This window comes from Patagioenas fasciata, chromosome 1, assembly GCF_037038585.1.
Source record: "Patagioenas fasciata isolate bPatFas1 chromosome 1, bPatFas1.hap1, whole genome shotgun sequence".
Classification (NCBI taxonomy): domain Eukaryota; kingdom Metazoa; phylum Chordata; class Aves; order Columbiformes; family Columbidae; genus Patagioenas; species Patagioenas fasciata.
Genome location: NC_092520.1, coordinates 129,197,836 through 129,223,264, shown reverse-complemented (window position 1 = coordinate 129,223,264; position 25,429 = coordinate 129,197,836). Strand labels below are relative to the sequence as shown.

At 41.0% G+C, this 25,429-nt stretch overlaps 2 protein-coding genes across 17 annotated transcripts in view; one reads left to right on the top strand and one right to left on the bottom strand.

The window, feature by feature from the left end:
* LOC136108085 (rap1 GTPase-activating protein 1-like) overlaps positions 1–25,429 on the bottom strand; it is a 63,413-nt gene that overhangs the window by 7,839 nt on the left and 30,145 nt on the right. For 6 of the 16 annotated variants that reach the window (XM_071814754.1, XM_071814759.1, XM_071814765.1 and 3 more), the window contains 6 exons: positions 24,968–25,114; positions 23,626–23,729; positions 21,290–21,403; positions 16,413–16,539; positions 16,224–16,326; positions 13,829–13,914 (listed from right to left, as the gene is read on the bottom strand). In XM_071814754.1, coding sequence (XP_071670855.1) covers positions 13,829–13,914; positions 16,224–16,326; positions 16,413–16,539; positions 21,290–21,403; positions 23,626–23,729; positions 24,968–25,114 — 681 coding nt within the window. Of the gene's footprint in view, positions 1–5,979; positions 10,019–13,604; positions 13,677–13,828; positions 13,915–16,223; positions 16,327–16,412; positions 16,540–16,754; positions 18,537–21,289; positions 21,404–23,625; positions 23,730–24,967; positions 25,115–25,429 lie in introns of those variants that run through there. The other 10 variants (XM_071814761.1, XM_071814749.1, XM_071814753.1 and 7 more) reach the window with 10 other exon arrangements.
* GSTK1 (glutathione S-transferase kappa 1) lies at positions 580–8,906 on the top strand. Its single transcript, XM_065849647.2, has 8 exons — positions 580–739; positions 1,359–1,440; positions 2,209–2,337; positions 2,663–2,763; positions 3,176–3,211; positions 5,981–6,097; positions 7,224–7,317; positions 8,593–8,906. Exons 1-8 carry the CDS (start codon positions 674–676, stop codon positions 8,640–8,642), a joined length of 675 nt encoding a protein of 224 aa, XP_065705719.1. The 5' UTR covers positions 580–673; the 3' UTR covers positions 8,643–8,906.

Sequence of the window (25,429 nt, the reverse complement as noted above, 5' to 3'; positions counted from 1 at the left end):
AATGAATGTACTCTCAAAAAGGAGATAGGAAGTAGCAAGATAATATTTTGCCACTATGTACTATGTACTGTTTTCAATGGGATATTGGAATATACTTGACAAGATTTTTAAATATCATGAAGAGACAGAAAGAGACTTCCAGATTACTTGACTGGTCTATATAACATAATAATAATAATAATAATAATACAAAAAAGGAAAAATAGTGTTTATTTCTGTGCTTTAGATTGTAGCATAAGAAAATTCTTTAAAAAATGTCAGTGAACTTAGAAAGAATGGTTCATAACTGCTAATTTTCTAGTTAACATTCTGGACTGCCCCGCTGAGTCAGCTCCCGGCTTCACTTCTCCGGAGCCTCCTCTCCTCCCGCCTCGCCATGGAGAAGGGCACAGGCTCGCTCCCGCTCCCATCACTCCTCTTCCTCCCAAGCCGGACTTCAAAGGAGAGACAGCAAAGGGCACCTCACAGCTGGGACCCAGCCTCAGGCACGCCGTGGCAGCCGCACAGGGAAAGACGGAGGGAACGAGCCAAGAAGGTTGAAGGGTGACTGCGGCCTACGAATCGGAAGGGCACTCCCCCTCAGCCACCGCCCCTCGCCTGCCCCGGGGGTGGTGCTGAGGCGCGCTGGGTAGTGGCGGCTGGAAGGCGGGCGACGGGACGGGCCGCTGTCAGGATGGGACGGACGCTCGTGGAGCTCTTCTACGATGTGGTATCCCCTTACTCCTGGTTGGGGTTTGAGGTGAGACGGAGGGAACCCGTTCTGGATGCGCCCCGCCCTTCTTCCGCGGCCCGAGCCTCTGCCGCGGCCCGCTGCGGCTGCTGAGCGCCGGGACGGACGGGCTCGGGCAGCCACTCCAGCCGCTGCCGCCCCTTGAGGAGGCGGCCGAAGGGCAGCTTGTCCGGCCGGCTCGCGGTGCCTTCTCACCCTGCTGCAGTCAGCGCCCTCCCCACCTAATGTTTCGGGTTTATTTTTATCTCGCTTGTAAAGGGTATTTCTGTTTCTTCCTCACGTAATCAGCAACACTAAGGAAGCATGTCTCAGCCAAATGGTAGCCTAGCCTGTGCTATGGGAGTTCTTGGGAACATTTTGCTTTAGGGATAGTTTTGATGCTTAGCAAGTGCCATTGGTCCACTCACGATCTTGATCTTTTCCTTATTTACCCTTGTGGTTCTTTCCATTTTTCTGAGATCAGAGTTCACTGGCAGCATCCAGAAAAGGATTTGAGGACTATCACTAATATAATAGAAGAGGATTCATCTGCAGTGTTTATTTCATGCCTTAGCTTATTTCCTAGCTGCATGCAGTTCTACAGATGCATCCCGAGTGATAATCTGGCACTGCTTTTTTTATGTTGCAGGTACTCTGCAGGTACCAGCACATCTGGAATATTGATCTGCGCTTTCGTCCAGCTTTCCTTGGTGGCATAATGCAAGCAACTGGTAGGCAATATAGGGCAATGAACCCTGTAGGAAAAAAAAAACACCTTCGCTAGGAGATGACTAGTGGGCAAGCTCTTAGTGACTGAGAGTCCTAGCTTTAAATTAAGTTTTGGCACTGATAATGAATTAATTATAGGATTGTGGAGCTCGGTAGTGACTGAGAAATAAGGCACAAATAACTTCATACTGTTGCGGCTACACAGCCTCTGATTGTTTGTGGGTTATATGGTCTATGCCAAATCTTACCAGCTCTAAACCAGGATAATCATTTGCTATGGATTGTTTTTCTAAAAGTTTTGCCTTGCATTCAAACCTGAATCTATTTGTGGAACTCTTGCACTTCATAATATGCATGAAGGATCATATGCCTTAAAATGGTACTTGTGACCTTATTAGAACAAATTAATCACTGAGACTTATAATTCATAAATCATGAAACTAACAAGTCTCTACATTTGTTTATCCACACATTAGTAGTTGTTTACCTTAAAAGTCATTTGTCTGAATCAGTATAAATCCCTGCTAGGACATTTATACTTTGGTTTAAAGCTGGTTCTGCTAACTTAAAGGGTTGATCTGTGCAAAATCAAAATAAATCATGTTTAAGCATTATCTTTGAAAATGCTGTGTATGTTTCAGTAAGCCAATATGAAATTATACTCCTCTTTAGGCACATGTCTGGATGAAGTCTAATTTGTCCAGTTTTGTTTTGTACAGTGTTATTATAATACAGTTTAAAATCTCAACAGAAGTTTTTTTTTCTGGAAGGTAACAAGCCCCCAGCAATGTTGCCAAAGCGTGCAGAATACCTGCTGAAGGATATAAAGAGGATGGCAGAATACTACCAAGTGCCTGTACAAATTTCAGGAGATGACTTCCAACGTATTCTTGGCAAAAGTAAGTAAGAAACAGCTTATCTGGTATCTTTCAACTCCAGCACTTCTCGTTCAAATTCTCCCTTCCAGTAAAGGTGAAGATGAATTCTCTGGCCACAGCCAGATGAAGTCTGTACATTTTTAACCATAAAAGGAACTTGTGGAGAAATATGCCGATGAATTATAATAGCATGGAAGATACTTTAAATCAACATAAGCTTTACTGTTTGAGGACTGTTACAAAGATTATACTGTTCTTAGGTATTATTAGCACTTGTGCTGACCATATCTGTGCCTGATCCTGTGCCTAGTTTCAGTATGTTTCTCTGTCTCCCTCCTAATCCCAGGCACTCTTGGGGCCATGCGCTTTATCACAGCCATTGACATGACACAACCACAATACTTAGAACCCTTATCTAGGGAGTTCTGGATACGTTTTTGGTCACAGGTCAGTATTTTATGAAGCAAACTTGATCCTTTCTCTGCTGTCCTGTCCCACTTCATTCAAATGTACAATCTGAGCAAGAGAAAGGGGAATGTCTTTTAATGAAAAGTCATAGCAGGAAACTTAAGGTCGTAGTGGTTCAGAAGCCATTACAAGAGAAGAACTAGTTTATAGTCAGCTTAATTTGCCTTTTTTTATGTATGTATGGTGACTCCTATGGGCTCAGTGGATCAGTAGTTCATATCAGAAAGCACTTAATACATTCCTAGATTAGGTGAATTAAAACTTTTTCTGAGGAAATTTTTCCAGCAACTAGTATTGTTTTTGTTTCTATTTTTGTAGAAAACTTGCTTTCAAGTCTAGAGCTAAGCTTTTGTTCTTAAGTACTGAATTACTTATTTTATTCTCTTACCAGCATGAAGATATCAGTCAGCCGGAGAATATATTGGCTGTAAGTGTCTCCTTTTTGTTGGTGCGTCTGCATTTCTGATACAGATTTTTACTGATAGCTTGGATCAGAATACACATGAAGACAGCTTAGTCAAATGATCACTTGGAGTTCTAGAAAAAAAGTGGATTTAATTTTCCTAGCAGCTATGTTTGGAATGGGTGTTTTTTGGTCATGCTTTGAATGACACTTGGAACCAGAATCTCCTTTTTTGTTAATTCATGTGGCAAGATACCCAGGATGGACAAAGAATTATCTGTTAATACTGTTTTATTAACATTAGTGAAAACATGAACAGTGTCTCCAGAATGCACTGAGGTTTTGCTGCTTTATGAAATCATCAGGTAAATTCAACATGTCATGGAAGTGACTTTCTTTGGTATGATGGAGCCAGGCTCTACTGTTAAGTTCAGTGCTTTGTTGCTATTACATGCTTAGAAATTGTACTCATTAGACTAATTTTCTTTTACTGTTTAGGTTTTATTACAGTTAAAACTGTAATGGCATGTAAGTTAGTTTACCATGAGGTCCTCTTTAAGGGCTCTCATTTCTACCTTATTTTATTTTTCATGTTCTTGGACTATGAAGAAAAGAGAGGAATTTTCCATGGCTAGTCTCTCATATCCAGCTTCCCTATTTGAAACCTGAAACTTGCAGTCTTGCTATTCCCCCAGAAGCTAGTCCTGGCATTTCATCTTAGTGTACCCTTTTACCAGAATTTCAGCAAATGTTTGCACTTCACCTTTTCAAGAGGCAAGATTTGAAGGATATAATTAAATTGTGGTGTGTTAACCCTGGCAGGCAGCTAAGCACTACACAGATACTTGCTCAGTTCTACCTGCTGCCCAGTGGAATGGGGAAGAGGAAAGGAACAATAAAAGGAGGAAAACTTGTGGGTAGACATAAAATTGCTTAATAAGCAAAGGAGAAGTGGAAGAAGACAGAAAGAAAACAAAACGTGTGCTGCAGAGGCGATCACTTATCACCTCCTGTGGGCAGAGCAGTGCCCAAGCAAAAGGTGACTAACCTCCCTAAACCCCCCTCCCCACTTTTGATAGCTGAGTATGATGTTATAGGGCATGGAACATCTCTTTGGTTAGTTTGGGTGATCTGCTTTGCTGTGTCCTCCCCAACCTCTTGTGCACTCCCAAGCTGTTCACTGGGGGTGTGGGAGGGAGAGTGAGAAACAGAGAAGGCCTTAACATTGCGCAAACATTGTTCAAAAACAGCTAAAACATCAGTGTGTTATCAGCATGGGTTTGATCACAAATCTAAACCACAGAACCCTATGAGCTATGAAGAAAATTTACTCCATCCCAGCCAGACCCAGTACATAAATATATACAGAACATCCTTGCATCATCATTTAAATAAAGATAAAGCAAGGATATGCAGAACTTCAGAGAAAAATCTTTGTATTCAGAAAGATCTCTATGTATTTTAGTCACTGTTTGGTGGTTTGTGAATATTCACCTATGCTCAGCAAGGCAGAAAGGTAGACATCTCCTTGTTTGCTTGCGTCTGTTTTAATTCACCCCTGCAGCAAGTATTAAACATTCTTATCTTGTGGAAATACGCCATCCAAAGCTGGGTGAAGGATGCCAGCCATTTAATCTGAGTTTTTATAGGTGAATTTATTTTACAAACAATTACAAAAATTGAATGTTGTTTATTTGATACAGTTCTTTTGTATTTTTTTTCTTTTTTTTAGTCAGCAATAACTTCATATAAATTACTGTAGAAGACATGTATAGTCTTTGAATCCTGCCCTGGTCTGGTTAAATACCCCTTCTGCCCTAAATGGTGAGAGCCAGATACTACATCTCTCCGTAACTATTGCAGTCTAAACACCATGGCTACCAAGCATACAAAGCATTTTGTTCTACTCCAGTGCTATACCTTTTTATCTCATATTCAAGCAGTGTCAAAAAGAGCTCATAATCTCCCTGATGTGGAAGTAGAAAGTATAAGAAAATGTGGATGCTAAATGAAAAGTGATTGGGAGAAAAAAAGAAGAAAACAGAAAGAATCATTAACACCTGCATGCAGAGGATTACTGGTCTGTGTGCAATACTTTAAGTTTTTTGTTTTGGTTTTTGGTTTTGTTTTGTTGGTTTTTTGATTGTTTTTTAAGAAAAAAAGATATGTCATCAGGTAGATGGCATGGAAGTTAACATTGTGAAATACTTTATTAAAACAGGTATTTGTAACTTTGATGTTACCTGATAAACATTTGACCTTTACCCTGGGCCACTTTATCTCCTGTGTGGCAGAGATACAGAGGAGGCTAAAAAGATCCATTAATAACACTAGCAATTCTTTGACCTCTGCAAGCTGCAGTCTCTTTCATGCAGTATCACTTATAGTTACTATGTGGCCACATTTGTCACACAAACTGTTTTGTCAGACTTGTACAGTAAGATTTTCTTTTTTCAGAATGCATGCTTTTTTCGCTAAGTTATCTGATAAGTCATTGGATCACAGGTTAAACTCTTTCTCTCTCTTTCTCTCTCTCTGTTTCTCTCTGTTTAGGAACTCCTGAAAAGAAAAAAGTTCAGACTTAGGGCTTCTACTTTTTATCTGAGAGTTGAAAACTGATGAATGGGTTGGGAATACAGCAAGACAATTGTGCAAAAAGTGCCTCAAGGGTATTCTGTAATTTTTTTTTTAATAAACCTTGGGTGATAACACTGAAGATTAAATTTATTAGACCATAGTACGAAATAGAATATTTAGTGTTAGAGTACTCTTAATTATATCATGTCTTCTCAGGTTGCACGACAGGCTGGGCTATCATCAGAGGTTGCTCAGAAACAACTTGAAATGATTTCATCCTCTGCAGTGAAGAACCGACTGAAAGAGACAACAGAGCAAGCAATAAAATATGGGGTAAGATGCTTCCAATCCCATTTGTCATCACAGCTGTGCACTCCTTACTTATTAACAATACTGGCAAGCAAAGAACGATGGAGGTGATGGTTAGAAAGCACTTGTGCTAGGTTGGCCAAGGTAGGGTGAATTTCCACAGGTAGCTTTGGGGACACACAGCCGGGACAGCTGACCCAAAACTAGACAAAGGGATATTCGATCCCAGTAAGGTCATGATCAGTTATAAAATGGGGGCTGGCCAGGGGGTTAGTCTCTCTCTCACTGTTGGGGAGCGGGGCAGTCTGGGACACCCTCTGGACTGCATGGTTTGGTGCTGTTGTGTTTTGGGCGCAAGCTGCTGTCTGGGACCCAGGGTAGGGGCAGGGAGGTTTCAATTTAGGCTGTGGTTGGGAATCATGATTGCTGCTTCACAGGAATAGTTTGCTCAGAAAAGGTGGATGGCATACAGGGATTACCATGTGGTGAGAGATTGTGCTGTGTATCCCTCACTTCGTATATTCTTTCATTATTATTATTGTTGTTGTGGGATTTTTTTTCTTTCTTTTCCACTGTTCTGTTAAACTGTTCTTATCCCAACCCATGAGTTTTGCCTTTTGTTTCCTGATTCTCCTCCCATCCCAACCAGGGGCAGGGGAAGGATAAGCAAGCAGCACATGATTTTAGTTGCCAGCTGGGGATGTGGCTAAACTGCAACAGGACTATATAGATCATCTCTCTTAGTTGGTCTTTGCTTTTTGAACATGCGAAAGCTAACTCACTGTTGTTGGTAATTTATTGCATTTTCATCTGGGAAAACAAGGTTGACCCATTCAGCTCATTCCAGTCAGACGACAAGGATAGGGAGCTACAAGGCCAGTAATAAGAGATACCATTTATCACTACTTGACATAAAGCCGTGGATTTATCAGGCTGCCTTTTTGTTCCTTCAAAAGGGCACACAGGCTCTGGAGAGTCCTTTACTTTTTTATAGCTCCATTAGATTCATCTTTAAGAATGAAAGAGGTGAAAAGAAGGGAAGGAAAAAAAGTCAAAAGTTTTTACTTTTTATTCCTGAAGATTGATCATTGTGTCTGCAAAAATTTCTCTCATTATAACATTCTCTGTTTCATCTCCATGATGTCAATAGGCATTTGGGATGCCTGCTGTTGTGGCACATTTTAATGGGGAACCTCATCTCTTTTTTGGCTCCGATCGTTTAGAGCTGCTAGGCAGCATTATAGGTGAGTATATTTAATAACATCACTTTTGAATTCATGCTTTCACCCTCTTTTATTGAAATATGTAATACAGCTAAATAAAACGCTCTTTGTGTCTTTCAAATATTAAAGAATATTGGGTATACTTCTCATGGGATGAAACTGCTGACTGGAGTGTATCTCAGTAGAGTCAGAGTGACAAAAGATGTAGTCCTTTTCAAAACAAGAAGTAACTTGAGTTCTCCATCCTCTCTTGGTTTCAAGGCTATGTGTGCCACATGCCATTCTGAAGCTACTATTGACACTCTCTTAATTTTCAATATGTTCGTGTTTAACCTTTTGGTACTGGGCATTAGATCTCGGCTAAGATTAAGACTATGGCTGATACTTTTTTTTTCTTCATTTAATATCTGTTCCTTCTTAATAAAAAACACGTTAGCACAGCTCCCAAATCCATAACTTATAATTATGCAAATACATGACTTTTTAACAGAAATTCATATATTGGCCATCCTTCTTTTCATTGTGCTGTTAATAAAATATGAATCTTACTTTTTTTAAGAGAATTTGAATAGATCGTGATAACTAATAAAACTTAGTCACCTGCTTTTAAGTGAGTTAGAGGGCATTTTGATTATTGATCTCAAGATTTGGCAGGAGAGCCATCACAATAAAGAGTTATGCACATAATTAGCTCTGATGCATTTGTTGAAAAACTTCAGCAGAAAATCTTAATTAATGTAAATTAAAATTAGTCATAGGCCTAAAAATAAGGGAATTTTTGGAGGCTTATAGTCTTTTCTGATGGGTTTCTGATTCAAAAAAGATATTCTTGATGAAAATGAGAATGAGGAAGATTCAATTCACAACATGCACTATGATAGTCAATAATCCTGATTGGAATGTTGTGGCCTGGTTTCTAGTCTCAACTCCAAGAACTGGAACAGATTTTCTTTTTGTTTCTCTGACTCCCCAGCCTTCCACCCTTTTTCTTTTCCTTAGCCCCAGACCCTCAAAAAAGGAGTCCTAAAAAATATTGGCTTCACCCTCATGTGGGGTGCCACAGACCTGCAGAATCTCTTATTTGTGACAGAGGAAAGTAATTCTTCTGTGCAGCTTCAGTTGTGACTAGACAGCGAAGGATTTTTGGAGCTGGCCAAACAAGATAAAAATCTGTATTCCATCATCAGTATTTGCCCTTCAAAAGAAGAGTAGGACCAGTCATCGTACTGCAGAAATGTGACTGGCAAATCACTTCTATGTATTAAAATTTATCTTTTGTGCTGGTTTGTCTTGCAGGTGAAAAATGGCAGGGGCCAGTTCCATCAGTTCCAAGCCCCAAGATGTGAAAAGTCCTGGGGAAATATATAAAAGGGAAAGTATACATGTACATGGTCAGTCTTCAGAGATTATTTGAATGTATCCAATTTTATGAAGAGGTGGCTTTCTTGTCGTTAACAGTTCACTTTACAGCTCAGTCCTATCTCTAATTAGGAAGAAGTTCAAGGTTTGCCAGTATTACCAGTCTGGTGAGGTCTTTACCAATACAAATGTGCTTCTTTTCTTTCAAAAGATTAATGATTAACATTAAAGATTAAACATTAAATATTTAACTTCTTATGGATTAAACATTGTTATTTCCCTATTAGTTCAGTTTCTCTTACCCTAAAAGCATGAGGATTAATTTGTTGTTATGGGACTGTGATCTCTGGATTTCTCGCATCTTCCTGCTTGTCCTTTAGAAACACACACAGCCAAAGAAAAGCTGGCCACATTCTCCTTTTATTTTAAGTCAAAGATACTACATAGACAGTAGAACTACAGGACAAGCTATTCATGCTTCCTTTTACTCTGTAGCATGGCAGTTGGAGTGGACACGAGAGAGAAAAGTGAAAGAGAGGGACAACTCAAGCCCAAAGAAAAATCTGGGGAAGAAATTAGAAATTTCGAAAGAAACTGTCCCCCTCCTGGACAGTATTTTATACACCTTGCTCTGCAGTGACTGACATTTGAGGAGACCACCACACACATGGATTCTCAGGCACCAACCCCAGACCTTACAGGGGTTTTTGACTAACATCAGTTTTACAATAATGTCTGTGGAGGACAGAGGTGAATCCCATGTAAGTTTAGTTGGTAACTGAACCAGACTGTGTTTTGCTTCCTCAAGGATGGCCTAATTGCTGCCTATCCAAGAATGATTTGGTTATGGCAATGAGGGGCTTCCCCTCATATAGACTGCAGTGGGAAAGATAGGCAAACAAAATTTAAACCAAAACACTTCATTTTTCACTCTCACTTCTAATTACAGTAGTTAGAAATTTCATACTGAAATAATTTGAAGTTGGTCCTATATTGGCTGAATTGGAATAACACACTCAAATGAATTTGGTTCGTATAAGGCTTGATTTCTCAATGATTCCTAGCTGTCTCTGACACATCACTGAAGGAAGCAGAAGAACTAGCAGCAGCTGGAATTCCATTTTTTGTTTCTTCCTGAACTTTAAGGTAAAGCATATTCATGCTTGTTCACTTGAACAGCAAATCCTGGACCACAGCATCAGAAAAATAATCTATATCCCTCATGTTCTCACAGCTGTAAGTATTGTAGAAGTATCATTTGTTCTTCTTACACCTCTTTCAGCTCTTCAGGAAATATCCTATAATTTGAAAACTCCTTCCTCCTTTCCACCAGCACACCCATTAGTCTTTGGGCAAATCCAGCCTGGAATTGAAGGAAACTTTTGTAAGATATATGATAGGCTACATTCATTTAGGAGTTAGAATGACAAGGAAGTTATCATGATGAGGAAAAGGCTGAGGTACTTAATGCCTTCTTACCTCAGGTTTTAATAGTAAGACCAGTTGTGATCCAGCTACCCGCCCCCTGAGCCAGAAGACAGGGGGCAGAATGAGGCCCCAATAATCCAAGGGGAAACGGTTAACAACCTGTTACATCACTTAGACATGCACAAGTCTATGGGGCCAGATGGGATCCACCCAAAGGTACCGAGGGAGCTGGCACGGCTGCTCACCAAGCCACTTTCCATCATTTATCAGCAGTCCTGGCTAACCAGGGAGGTCCCAGTTGACTAGAGGTTAGCAAATGTGATGCAAATCTACAAGAACAGCTGGAAGGATCCAGGGAAATACAGGCCTGCCAGCATGACCTCAGTGCTGGGGAAGGTTATGGAGCAAATCTTCTTGAGTGCCACCATATGGCATGCACAGGACAACCGTGCAATCAGGCCCAGTAACCATGAAAAATTATGAAAAGCAGGTCCTGCTTGACTAACTTGATCTCCTTCTGTGACGAGGTGATGCATTTAGTGGATGAGGGAAAGGTTGTGGATGTTGTCTACCTGGACATTAGTAAAGCCTTGAACACTGTTTCCCACAGCATTTTCATGGACAACATGGCTGGTCATGGCTTGGACTGGTGTACTCTTCATTGGTAAATAACTTGCTGGATGATCAGGCCCAAGGAGTTGTGGTGGGCAGAGTCAAATCCAGCTAGTCACAAGTGGTGTTCCCCAGAAGTCACTATTGGGGCCAGTTCTGTTTAATATCTTTATCAGTGATCTAGTCAAGGGAATCAAGTGTTCTCTCAGTAAGTTTGCAGGTGACACCAATTTGGGTGGGAGTTTTGACCTGCACAGAGACAGGAAGGCTCTACGTAGGGATCTGGACCAGCCAGACCAATGGGCTGAGGCCAACTATATGAGGTATAATATGGCCAAGTGCTGGGTCTGGCACTTAAGCCACAACAACCCCATGCAACACTACAGGCTTGGGAAAGAGTGGCTGAAAAGCTGGCTGGTGGAAAAGTACTTGGGAGTGGAGGTTGACAGCCAGCTGAACATGAGCCAGCTGTGTGCCCCCGTGGCCAAAATGGCCAACAGCATCCTGGCTTGTATCAGGAATAGTGTGGCCAGCAGGACTAGAAAAGTGATCATCCCCCTGTACTCAGCACTGATGAGGCCCCACCTTGAATACTGTGTTCAGTTTTGGGCTCCTCACTGCAAGAAAGACATTGAGGTGCTGGAGAGAGTGCAGAGAAGGGCAATGAAACTGGTGAGGGGTCTGATGAGGAGTGGCTGAGGGAACTGGGGCTGTTTAGCCTGGAGAAAAGGCAGCTAAGGGGAGACCTTATCACCCTATAAAACTACCTGAAAGGAGGTTGTCATGAGGAGGGTGTCAGTCTCTTTTCCAAGGTAATAAGTGGTAGGACAAGAGGAAATGGCCTCAAATTGTGCCAGGGGAGGTTTAGATCGGATATTAGGAAAAATTTCTTCACAGAAAAGGTTGTCAGGCATTGTAACAGGCAGCCCAGGGAAGTGGTGGAGTCACCATCCCTGGAGGTGTTTAAAAGATGCATAGATGAGGTTCTTAGGAGCATGGATTAGGGGTGGACTTGACAGTGTTAGGTTCATGGTTGGACCTGATGATCTTCAAGGTGTTTTCCAACCAAAACAATTCAATGCTTCTATCTATGTGGATGCCATAGGTTTCTCTGAGTCCCTTGAAGCCATGTTAAATAATCTTTTTACCATTTTCCCCTTGAAATCTGCTAGTCTCCAATTTGTGCTATCAAACAGATCTTGAGGTTGTGATAAAAATGGAATGACTGAAACATCACTTTAAGCTAGATCACCCCAGTGACCTGGGGCCACTGTCATGGGCAGTGCTGTCTCATAAATGGGTAAAATGAAGTTTCGTGGAGGTAATGAACTCAGCTGGGGAGAATGCAAGGAATATATTGAAATAATCCCATGGTGAAAGCCAAGGTCTTAAGAAACTTTGTCCTTTGAACAAACTTGGCTGAAAAAATACAGCCTTTGTGACAGAACATTGTTGATTTGGCAGATGGACTGAATGAGATACGTATTTCCCAAAATTACCTTAAAGGCCCTTAGACCTACTTGAAATCAGTGGAAATTAAATGCTCAAAGCCTTGGGTACTAAAATAGTACTTAAACACTACGAAAATTAGCAAAATCTAAATTCAGGCTTTTCCTTACATTATTTATTGCCTGTGACTAGTAAATGGTTACAGCCTTTGCATTTATAGCAGTGAGTATGCATATTGTTGTAATTCTGACTCTATACCTGCTTTCGTGCAAAAGTTGCCTGCTTGGGAGCAGAGCTTTGAGGAAGTTCTGCCTCTTGGTTAGGCAACCTTACTCCTGCATTACAGAGACCTGATTGTGAGCACAAGCTCTTGGCAGACACTCTGATGACTATCCCAGTAAACAGTGGCTGGCAGCTCTGCTGTCATTCTCAGTACTTATCTTTGGCAGTAGTCTCATCACTGAGTACCAGCTTCTTTACATGGCTTCACTTTCAGATCTGCTGTCTGTAAATGTCACTCCAATGTAACACTGTAAATGTAACACCAATGGCTACCACCACACTGAATTGAACTCTTCATCTGGCTGCTCTGAATGTCACCAGGGCAGCTAAAAGCTGAGCATTACTTGAAAAAACATTGAGGATCTAAACTGTTGTGTCTTTTTACTAGGCATGTGGGCAGATGTTAAGCCTTAATAAGAACTGCCAATTATTTAGGAATAGTTGGAATAATTTTCTTCCATAAAGATGACACCTCTTCTACTTAGCTATATGCCAAACTAGCTCCTGAGAGTCTCATATCACTTGCAAAGTAGCATGCTGTTTAGCTGTCAAGCCAGAGAAAATACTGGGCAAGGAAACGGACTTCAAGCCAAAAGAGAGACTCTCAGTGACACAGGCAAAACTGGACTATGAACTCTAGGGAACAAACTTGGAGTTCTGTTCCCCTTCGCTCTATCACAGACCTCAGTAGGACATCCAGTCCTACTTCCCATGTCTAGAAAAGCTGTGAAATTGGAATGGAGATGTAGGCAGAAAAGCAAACAAGCAAGCGTAGAGATAGGCTCAAAGTCACAAAATGAGGAAAAGAAAGTGGTTCGGTAAAATAATGAAACCATAGGAAGCAGAGGATAGCTGCAGAGAAAGGTAGATAGCATCTGAGCAAAGGAAACCCAGCAATAAAGGAGAGAATAAAACTGAACATAGACTTAGGGCAGAGAGAGGTGTTTCAATGAGAAATGCTGTCCCCTGAGAGGGAGCAGGCAACCAAGAAAGGTAGATTAAGCAGTCCAGAGCCAGCTGGCCATGGAAGATCATTTGAGGAAGAAGGTATAGGATTAACTGTATTTACTGTGAAGGCTTACAATACTTGCTGTACTCTTTCATTGAGATCAAGGGTGGCCCAGTGGCCTGTCTGCACCCTGAACCACAGGTCTACAGCACTTCTCCATGTCTGATACCTGTGCTCCTCACCCAGTGTGCACCAAGACAGTCCTCCAGCGGTGACCTCACACACAGCACAACATGGAGGCCTGCAGAACAAGGCAGTTCTTTAACCTTCCCCTGCAAGCACCATCTTACTGTGCTTTCAACCCTCAGCAAGTAAAGTCTCTTAAATTAAGTCTCTTCCTCCCATCCTTATCTCTGTGCAAGTGAAAAGGAAATCTTTTATTAAAGCACTTACTGAACTCTGGTGCTGAACATCTGCTTTGCTGCCTTCTCCTTTTCTAGTGGAGCCAGCAACACTGCTGGAAGGAAGCAACCTGCTTCCTAGAAGGGAGCCAAGCACAGAACAATAAAGAAATAATCAAAAGGATATCCCAGGAGCTGAACACATAGCTGGTTTTACCCCAAACTTTTCTCAGATCTGTGGGTCGTCCACAGGTAAGAGTGAAAGCAATGTATCTACACCCAACTTGAGTAATGTTACCTTGACCTACTTATCATTCCAGCTTGAAACACAAGCAAAGTGACTACTTGGCTTGCATATCACTCAATAAAATCATTGGCTACTGATTCTAGACTGCGTTTCAATGCCACAGCTGTGGCAACTACAGCTTCTTGCCTAAAGAATCTGTGTCTATAGTTATCTAACAAGTAATGAAGTAATTCTTCAACTTCCCCAAATATTTCCATCAGTCTCTTTTTCAATTTTTGTATAAGTTTACTGTTATACAAAAAAAAAAAAACCTAGTTTAAAATAATACAGCAGGTTGCAGTAGGTGACAGCATCATGCAGTCAGGCTAAGAAATGCCATTACTGAGTACACCTGTGCAATCTGAATGCCTTATCCTTAATAATACATTTTGTGAAGCAGTCGAATCTTATGTTCTCACAGTATCTCTTCCTTATCCTCCCTCTGCCTCCTCCCTTAAGTATCCTACATCTGACTTCAGGGTTTAAGGAATTTGCCTATCATCAAGTATCAACATCATGGCTGAAACACTTTGGAAAATTCACAAACTTAAAACATTATTTTGCTTTCTGTAATCATCTGCTTCTATTCACCCTACACATTTCACCAGAAATGAGTACGATGTCTTTAACATAGCCTTCTTTCTTACGCCATTCTAATTTGTTCTTATGTGATCCTCCATCCTCTGCACTAAGGATCGTTTAAAATTATTAGATATCGTAATTTCATAAATAGTGTAGTTTCTGGGATTTTATGAATGCAACAGCAAATCTGTATTAGAATTTTTCTTTGAATCAGAGGAAAATCAAAAGAGTTTGAATTAAAGAGTTGGTGTCTGAAGGACCAGATGAATTACTTTGATGGCATACCTATCCACCATCAATCAGGAAAGCTAAGAAAGTTGTAAAATTCAGCTAATGAGGGATTCCTGCAATAAGATGATAAACCATGATCTTCACTGGAATGTTATTTTCTTTTTGAACTATACGTGATCATACCAGTATTTTCTAGGGGACAGATGAGGTGCAACTATGTTTCAGAAGCTTTTCAAAGGTAGACTATCCCCTTTCCCAGGTTCATAATGTAATTTAAAACTCTGAGGTTTAAAAACAAACCTGGTAAATCACTTCCATTTGTTGCTAAACTGTGGCTTTAAACAACATGAATTTGCAGTACCAGGGTTATTCTCCATTTTGTATGTATCCCACCTACAGTACTTTGAAATTTAATTATTATACATGTTTGTAGGTAGTGACTGATAGATCAAGTAACCAAATAAAAACACATCTAAAACAACTGTGCATATTAGCTGATCTAGAAGTGTTTTCAAGAAACTGTTAAGGAGGGTTATAGCTGAATTTATACCCTGGCCCTGAGGCTGGTGGGAAAGTCACCTGTGCCTCGTGTGATGTGCTGTAGTATATGAGACGTTAATGCTTTAAAGCCAACTCAGAAAAACAGCTCTGGCAGCATAATGGCCACACACTGCTGCCGATTCTTTTTTTCTTTTCTGTAACTTTGCTCTCACATCTGAATGGTAAAATAGGGGAATCCAAGAATGTGTACATGGGTAGGAATTCTAGAATCATTCATTATAAGATCCGGTCTTACAGTGGGCATCCTAAATGTCTTAGGTTTCTTTGTAAAAAGATCAGTTCAGTCTGATTTTACCACAGTACATTACTGTGGCTGAATATTTATTGTTTAGCTCACTAAAGGGCAAAACTCAGGTGCCTCTCCGTGCCCCAAGGTGTTTTGTTCTCAGTTTAGCTTAACTGTGTTATTTCTTCAGTTTATTATTCTTGGTCATGGATGGTTTATAAAGGAGTATGGGTACTGCATTCAGAAAAGCAACAAAGATATATGCTCTCCATGGAAACACATGAACACACTCATTCTTTGCAATCTACTGTAGCTCCTTCTGCAGTGTGTACAGCACTATTTATTCATGCTACTGGAACACACTTCCCATTCTCCACTCCCCATTACGGTTTGCATGCTGGCTTCTCTCCCATTTCTCTGAGCCTATTATCTACCTATGCTTTCCCAAATCTTAAGAATGGCATATGAAAGATTTTCCAAAATGATTGTAGCTCAACATCACATATGTTTCTAGAAGCATAACCAGAGGATTTTTTCTGTTTTTCTTTCTTTCTTTTTTACCTGGTGAGCTGGAAGTACTGGGTGTGCAGTCACTGTCATCCAGCCACATAGTCTGAACCATTGAATCCTGTTTTGGAAGGCCCTTAAGAGAGCACATCAGCTCCTGGAGAGGGCAAAGAAGACGTGTTTTAATAAAGCACTTGGTAAAATCAGGGAGGGTAGCCTGTTTGTTAGAGTTCATACACCCACCCTGTCATTCTCCTCTTCCTCAGATGTTTCATTTTCCCTCAAACCACTACAACAACTGCTTACACTGGATGAAGAACGTGAGAATGGCTGCATCACGCAGTATCCTGAAGTCTGACTCCTGAGCATTCTGTGAAATGTAAGCATTCAACATTATCAGGCTTATTGTTACACACAGGCTTGCACTTTTTGTGACATAACTTTATCATATAGTAGTCAGCAACAGTAAGAAGAAATTATTCATCCACAGCTGGTTTTTCCAATTTTGGTGAAGTGGCTTGCATTCCTTAATTTCTAGTTGCTACTTCATTTAGTAGAAACACCACTTCTTGCTTCCATTCTGGATAACTATAATCAAAGGACAAGACTGAATTTTTAAGTCACAGACTTAAGTGTCTTCAAGCAGAGTGAGTCAAACCACCTGCATTTAAGCACTGTTAACCTCTAGACATTCATTAAAATCAACAGATGCCTTCATTTTGGAGATTAGAGATTTTAGAAGCCTAAATACAACATGTTGAGGTGTTCAACTGAGTATAAAGGCAAGGCACTACCCAGCCTCGGCCACCGATTCCCACATCCACTCTCAACCTATTGTGTTTGGTCTGGTAAAATTCCAGACAGTACAAGGAAGCTATAAAAGCACACTTTTCATGTCATAGAGCTTATAAATTGTTACTGCTGTGTTTCCAGACAGTTTTAACAGGAGGACTGAGTATAACATATAGACATTAACCACTATTATAGAATTATTAACTAAGAAAATTCAAGGAAGCAATGGGAAGGCACAAACAAATTACTGGGATCTGCATTATTTTAGGACGTCTCAGTGCCAAGCCATTAGGATTGAGTGCCAAGCTCTTGTACAGACAGGTCAGAAAGGTCCTCCTGCTTACGGACAGGAACATACCTAGGTGAGGATGCCCTTCCTGGTGATTTTGTATGTGCACAGCTGCCAGTAGACAGGCTCCTGTAGGTCCATCCCACTAGGCTTTTAGCTCCCACAGGGCCATTACAATAGGAACAATCAAAGCAAACTCTATTGGATCACTTGACTGCCACTCTCTCAAGTGTCATGGTCACTGAGATAGCCATGATATATACCATGTTTCATATCTGTCAAAAAAGCTTCTCCCAGCTCAGAATTTGGGATCCACTGCTTATAGTCACCTAGGAGAAAGAGCAGTTCATGAGGCTGATAAGCTTACATGGTGGAAGGTGCACTGTGCATGTAAACCTAACATTAATGGTGAAATACTCACTGCCTGCAAAAGAGAGCAGCCAATAAGAGAGAGAGGAGTGCTTAAAAATGTTAAGAAACCCAAAAAAGCTAGGAGAGGCAAGAAAGATAAGACACCTTTAAGATACTAAATATGTTTATTCCTTCAGAAACACTGCAAAATGTGGCCAGTCTTGACCTACAAGCAGTAATGAAACCTAAAGTCCCAGGCATATCACATGCCAGCATGCAACAGGGAAAACAGTAAAGACAGGGCCAATATAGGCCAAAGGTATTTCCTCAGGAGGTTAGGAAATATATTTTGGAGGAAATGAAGACCAACATGCTTCTCTATTGGCAGAGCAAATCAATAACATGAATTGAAGTGAGCTAGAGCCTAGATTTCTACAAAGTATCTCCTTCTCAGCATCCTTTCTCAGCAGGTTTCTCCATCCTCACTTACTGACCTATGTCATCCAAAGACACTAGAGACAGAGATGGAAACATGTTTGTCTGCTCTTGCCTTCTGCAGGCCAAGCTGTTCTCTTCTGGCTCATCTGAGAGGAGGGGAAGAGAAGGAGAGGCCTCTTTCCCCCATCACTAGCAGAGGCTGTTTCAATGGCTGTTAACTGGGCAATGGGAACGGCCTAGAGCCAAAATGCTCCAATAGAAGTTATCCAGACACATCCCTTTCCCAGGACTCCTGCTCCTGGAACTGCCAGTGGAGCATTACTTGGTGCCACTTGGTCTCTCCACAGTCCTTGAGGTCCTCTAAGTAAGTTCATGCTTCTCTTAGCCAAGGCTCTCATTTCACCCCAAAAGTCTTGCCAGTATCTTCAGTAGGTAACCAATGACAGAGTAGCATCTGGTCCGCACTTGATTGGCTTGATGTCCCTACTCAGATGAGTCTGAGGAGGGAAAACACAAAAAAACTTTTCCTAGGATTTGGGCGTACATAGTACAGTGCTTGATTTTTCAGATGCAACCCAGAAAGCCATCTTATCCTGAGGAGTTTTGCTATCTGGTTACTTAGGCTGGGTTCATTCTTTTGAGTCTGTCCCGTGGGAAGAAGGATTATTTGGAAGCCTACCTGGACAGTAAAGCAGAAAAACTAAGGGCAATTGTCCCTGCACGTGGGAGAGAAGACACTGTTAGCCCAACTGAACAATGCAGTTTCATGGACTGCAAGCTAATCACTGCAGAAGGGTGTGTTGGCAATCAGCATGTGGGGAAAGAAAGCGCTCATTTGTCTCTACTGTAAAAGAATTAATCTATTATGTGTTCCCTTTACATTATTTCCAGCTTGGTTTTAGCACAACATGGACTAAGGGTTTGATTCAGTCTAGAATCTGTAATTATTATTTAAGACCAGCAGCAACATGCTGAACATTTTTGTGACAGAGAAATTTCCTGTGACACTACCCCCTGGGGAGAACCAGGAGTGGATTGATGACATACTGCCAGGGATGACATTTTTAATATGGGCTGCAGAAATTACTCTAGAACCAGCTGGAACTCTTTTTGCATTAGAAATATGCCTATATCATGATCCTGATTTGTGGCTTCACAATTAATGAACAATACTATTTCAGTAGAACTGTCTTTGAGATAGTCTGTTAGAATTAAACTCCTAGACTGTTACTGCAATAATGTGCTAATACTGTCTTGGTGAAAACAGTACGCTCTACGTGGTGGAATTCCATGTCCTTGATTCCCTGTCCCAGCTATGATGCAGAAGCTATGACTTGCACATGGGCTGGTCCCTAACTCTGAAATTACAACTCTAACTCTGGCTAATCACCAGTTGTACAAAATTCCATGCTACATCCCACCTTGTAAACAAACTGTCCAGGAAAGAGCTAAACTACCACAACTGTGAAAAGACTTTTTCTGATTATTATACAAGTGGTTTTGGATCCAGGACTGGAAAAAGATGCTCAAAGAGAATCCTGGTGACAGAAATAGACTGCCAAATCATACAGGTCATGCCTAATGTGCATAAACAATATTCATGCAAGTACTGTTAGTGAAATCCCATGGTATGTTTGCTCTCTGAAAGCATGTCATATCAATTTGAAACAGCCATTGCATCTGTTTCACCTCAGCTGATGAACAGACACAGGGGGCTGGGAAGTGGGTGAAGCCCGCAATCAAATGCAGAAATCAGGAACAGATGTCAAGAAAGCTTCATCATTTTCTTCCAGGACATGCACACATTCTACAGCATGGTAACCAGGACTAACCGAGTTATGAGATGTTTTCTTACTAGGCAGAATTCTTGCTGATTATGCAAGGTTACTTCATCTACCTAATCAGAGCAAGAGTCCTTCACGTGTGAACCTCTAATTCATCAACAAGGTCCCAGGCAGTATGAGGATGGGGAGGTAGCATAGTGTGGTAAGGCTGGAAGGAGTTGCTGACCAATCAGTGATTCCATGTCCTGTATTCTCTCTTATCCTTTGCTGCCAGAGCTGGCATCTTAAATGGCCTATATCTCCTAGCTGTGCTCTCATCCTCCATCAAAATTTTGGACACCCACCTAGACCAAAAACTAGTATCACAAAAACATTTACCATAACTCTGCACCTTGGCTGTGACAACATTTTGGGTAATCACACAGCATACAATAGCATAGCTGAACTACTGCAGATAGTCACCAGCCTGCAATTCTTATGGAGCTTTGGATCTACCTGGAAGGAAGGCCCTTCCTTATCAGACTTGGCACCCGAAGCAACACAGAGGCCTGGCTCTAGAGCATTTCCTGAAAGTTTCCTAGAGTAGCCCCAGTTCTCAGAAAGTGACATGCCTTACTACAAAGCACTCAGTGCCCTTTTTGCCACAGGTCTCATCCAAGTTCTCATGAAAAAAAATCAGGTGTGGCAAGCTGTTCCAGAAAGTCAGCTGCAGTCCTGGATTTAGAGACAGGCTGCTCTGGAATCTTGGAAATGTAAATGCGTAGTTTCCATGAAGTCCTGAAGTATCCTAGATAGGATCACATCCCAGCATAATGCAGCTCAGCAACGGCAAAGATGCACTACCAGGAAAGTACATTTTTATATAGTTTTTGACCACCAGAAACTGAAGAACTATTTTGCAGACTACCACATGAAGTATTTTGCAGGAGCACACTAGGTATGGTATGGCGTACTTTAGCAATGAAACTTAGGTGCAACACATGAGACTCCACTGTAACACTTCGGGGGGACTGAAGACAGACTAGTAGTTCAGACTGGTTTGGAGCAGCAGCGTGAATCCCGCTTAAAGGGGCAGAACTTGAATACAACTCAACATTCCAACAAACCCTTGTCCAATCAACCCAGAGCAAACTACAGAGGAAAAAAAATACATGAGTAAGCATGGACAACTGAACTGCTAGGGCTTTGTGTATCCTGTTGGATGCAAGCTAGCATTACAGTAAAGATATAGCCAAATCACCTTTAAATTGTCCAATCATTATTCACTTGCTGTTTAAGAGAGCTGGCTGACTTACTTGCATGTTTGAATTACTGTTCCATGGCCAGACATACAACTTTTAAGATACTGCAATGCCTGATGTGGGCAATCTTAGTAAATCCTCCAAGAGAGCAAGACATGCACCATGCTTAAGTCAATACCAGACACAGTGAGTGTATTTCAAATACTAAAATTATTTTCAACTCACTTGCTTATCCTCCTGGGGAATTCTGGAGAGCTGGGACTGGAGGATCCATCAGACTTCAGGTCAAAGAAAGTTCCTGGACTGTCCAACACCTTCTGTATCCTCTCTGCAGTGTCTCTGTTGGGAAAAAATAGAAAACAGCTGTACCCCACGGCCAGAGTTAACTACTACCTATTCTAACACTTTCTTACCAGCCACAATTACAAAGCTGGATCTTTCATATACACATGAAAGTACAGTTGTGTTGAGAAGAGTAGGTTCCTTACATGTGACCTGCTGAGGGCAATATATTAGGAATGGCCAGCTTTAAGCTCCTTTTGAATTGATATAAAAGTTAAAATTAATTTCAGTACTCTCTTTTAATTCTTCCTCTTTTTCTTCCACCCTCCCCACTTCATTGGTCTTATAAAGTTTTAGGATTGATTAGAGAGTTAATGTATTTATTGCATAAAGTAAAAGGATTCAGCAAATTTCCATTTCAGGATGGTTACAATAGTTTTGTTGCTACTAGTACTTGTCAAGATACTTCTGAAGCAAGCTGTCTGTGTAAGTAACTGAAAAGTGGAGTATGTTTAATTAAGGACTGGAAAACTCAGGTTTTTGTTGGGTGAGTTTTGTGGCTTCAGTGATGGAGCTCACAAAGTTCCTCCTGGGTCAGCTCTGCTGTCAGAGCCTGCATACCATTAAACTACAGCTTCAGGGTGAAGTCACACACAGTGTGGTGATCTCTCTTCTGCCAGAGAGAGTGCTCCAGTCTCCCCCATTCTTGCTGAGTGTACTTCCCGTCAGCCCTGGTACCCATCAGACTCATCCATGAACCAGTTCATGGCAGAACCTGGCAGACAATCTAGTGAAAGTTGATACTTTTTCTGTTAGATTAATGGGCTGAATCAGTTCCATGAAGGGTCCACTGAACACCTGAGCCATGACAAGGAACAGGACAGGATTGGGTAGTTGAAAGAGTTAGTGGGACTGCTTTTCAGCGGCATTGAACCGTTAGAACGGACCAGTTGCTGGTTAAACTGCACCTTCAAGAATCAACCAAATAGTTTTTCACAGAACACAAGATAAGGCTCACTGTTCTTCATATCTATAATAAGATTACAAATAAACAAAAGGAAAGCTAAATAAACCAAATAGCTTACCAATTCCCTCCTAGCAAAGGCCAGGGGAAAAAACAAAACAAAACAAAAACCAACCAACCAAAAACAAACCAGAAAGAAAACAAATCTAGGGATTTTCCTTATTGTAAAAAACTTTTACAGATCTTTTAAGGGAACAGTGAATAATGTTGTACACAATGTAATGGGTTGACAGGCGCAGCTGCATAAGGTACAAAACTATTCAAAGTAGTGAGGAGCTATGGCTACTGTGTTGGCTTACACTGTTATGTGAAAGTTGTCTCAGATTTAGTTTTTCTCAAAGAAAGTTCTATACTGTATTCTATACTATTTTTATTCAGATTAGGTCCTCGCCATCTCATTAAAGAAAGGTCCAAGGGAATACCTAGAAAGAAGGGAAAATGTAGTAATTCTTCCTGTTGAGAAATCACTATTTTCCACATTAAAGATAGCTTTTTTTCCCCCTTTTATGCTGAGTCTTTAAGCTGTCCCCTGGAATTCTTGCACCTGGAAAAAATGTATATTAGATGCAGAGCACTCATGTGACTTCTGAAACTCTGTATAATCTTGAAAAGGAGTCTCAGCAAGAACTGAGACAAATTTGATTTAACTAAATCTCTTGTGACCAACAGACAACTTTTGAATGGTTATAATTCTGTCAAATATGCCAAATCACTCCTTGAACCTGTATGTTACCCTTTAATTATTTCTCAGACCATCTAATTTGTTTTGACTTAAAGCTTTTTTTAAAACATCCTTTTTTTTCCAAGATATCAGAAGTTTTGTCTATTTGAACTTTTTGACACAAAACCAAACAAACAATCAAGCACCCAATTCTCCCTTGCCAAACAAAAGCCTTTAATCTGATTGTTATCTGAAAGTGGTGAATACAGAACAGGAGAACCAGGAGTCCTGGAACATACTGCACACTATTTAAGAGTTATATTACTATGTTCCTCCACCCATTTCCTCCCTTCTTCCACTCATATTGATTATTCTACTTTCCGAAGAGCCCTTTTTGGTTTGTTTGTTTCTGTCAATTGTCCATTTCTCCATTAACTCATAATCAGGCTTTTCTTCCCATTCCAACCATTTCCATTTCCATACTCATTCCTGTCAATTACCTTTCTGTCCTTATACATGCCTTTCTATCTCCCCTTTCTCATCTCCTTCTGCTTTTTTTTTTCTGTCTTTGTCTCATCTTCCCACGGCTCATACCTCTTTTCCTCCTGTATGTTCTCAATGCCAATGGCACTACTCCGTCGCCCATGGAACCGGCTAGCTCGAGTACGTGAGGGGCTCCTACCAGGCAAGGCAAAAGACTAGAAAAAAGGAAAGTGTGACAGAAAGGAGGGAGGGAAACACGACAGGAAACACTGTGGAGAACTGAAAGCATGGAAGAGAGTTTGCACTGTGGATCCAGATCCTCTCCTTTGCTTTGCAAAACAATAGCACAGCTCAGCTCCACTGGTGCAAGGAGTACTTTCTGTCAGTGAGAAACAGAATCTAGGGCTTACAGAGGTCTTACAAGAAAGAGACTGAGAGATACAGAAACAAAGTCAGAACAAGATACACAACCACTATACAGAGAAAGAGGCTCAGAAAGGGAGCTATCCCCATATGATGAGAAAAGGAGAGGCAGAATCAGGAAGGTAGAGAAAAATAGAAGTTAAAGGAGAGGAGGAGGCAGCAAACTCATCATTACTATGCTGTGAATTAGTCGTGCTGACATAAGGAATGCATACAGCTGAGGAAACTGTCACCAATAAATTTCCATACTGAAAGGAACCTTCTTGGCTTACTCAGAGATGTGTTTTTGTAGTTTGCCTGTATACTGACATCACTAGTGCAAAGACCATAATCAGCTAGATGCACTTTGGCCAAAGTGACCATAATTCCAGTATCAGAAACAAGGGTCCTTTTCTGGCAACATTTGTCATGGATTTGTTATGCTCACACTGATCACATATGTTTAGTATCCTTATCAAATAAAAAAGCCTTTGATAGTGACTAGAAATATTCACTCTTTCTCACCCCAAACTTTATTAACTCTGCTATTTGTTCCCAACATACAAATTCTGTTTACAGCAAAAAAGCACCTTGAATAAACATTGCACACCTGTTTATATTACAGAAAAGAATCTGACTGGTGAAATTGAAAAAATGGAACAGATCTAGTGTCTTTATATTCTCAGCTCTTGCCATATGAGAATACAGTACCATCTAGTCAAACCACAGTACATGCATTTTTTTTAAGGTATGGCAACATACAGGGTCTAATCCAGGATAGATATCTGATGCAGAATCATGTTTGGCTTTCTTCTCCCAGTCTGCATCAATCTCAGCTCTAGTTTACACATGAACTGAGGCTAGAGATAGGCACAGGCAAAACAGATTGCAACACGTGCTGCCACCACTTGTGAAATGGGATTGTACAACAGAAAGACATTCACAGAAAGACAAAAGGACAAACTAATAGGGAAAGAGAACTAAAAATGTATGGATGGGTCACAAAGGTATGTCAGGTTTTTTCTTCTTCCAGCCCACTCAAATACCTTACCGCAGCAATGGCCTTAGGGCCCTCGGTGACACTCTGGCTGAGTGCAAGGCCAGGTGTAGTTGGGCGGCTGGGCAGGGTGGCTGGCTGCTGCTTTCTCATGGATATCCCCATGGCATCCAGGCTCTGGCTGCGGCCTCTGATCACCCGCTGAACAGTGGGGAAGCAGGGAAACAGACAAACACAGATACACATATAGACCTGCACACAGTAGAGCAGTATGAAAAGTACCACAGTTTGGGTGGAAAGTTGTGATAGACCAACACCAAAACCACAGAAATCCTAATTCCTAGAAGACAGCATCTTAGATATTACCCATTTTTGGTCCTAGCCTATTCATGGAGCTCACTGCCAGCGGAGATCTCTTCCTCAAGTTTATTCTCTACTTTCACTTCCCTTTTCCTGTTGCAAAAAATAGAGATTCCCTACCAGTATCCCAGCAGATTGGATAAGACAGCATAATTT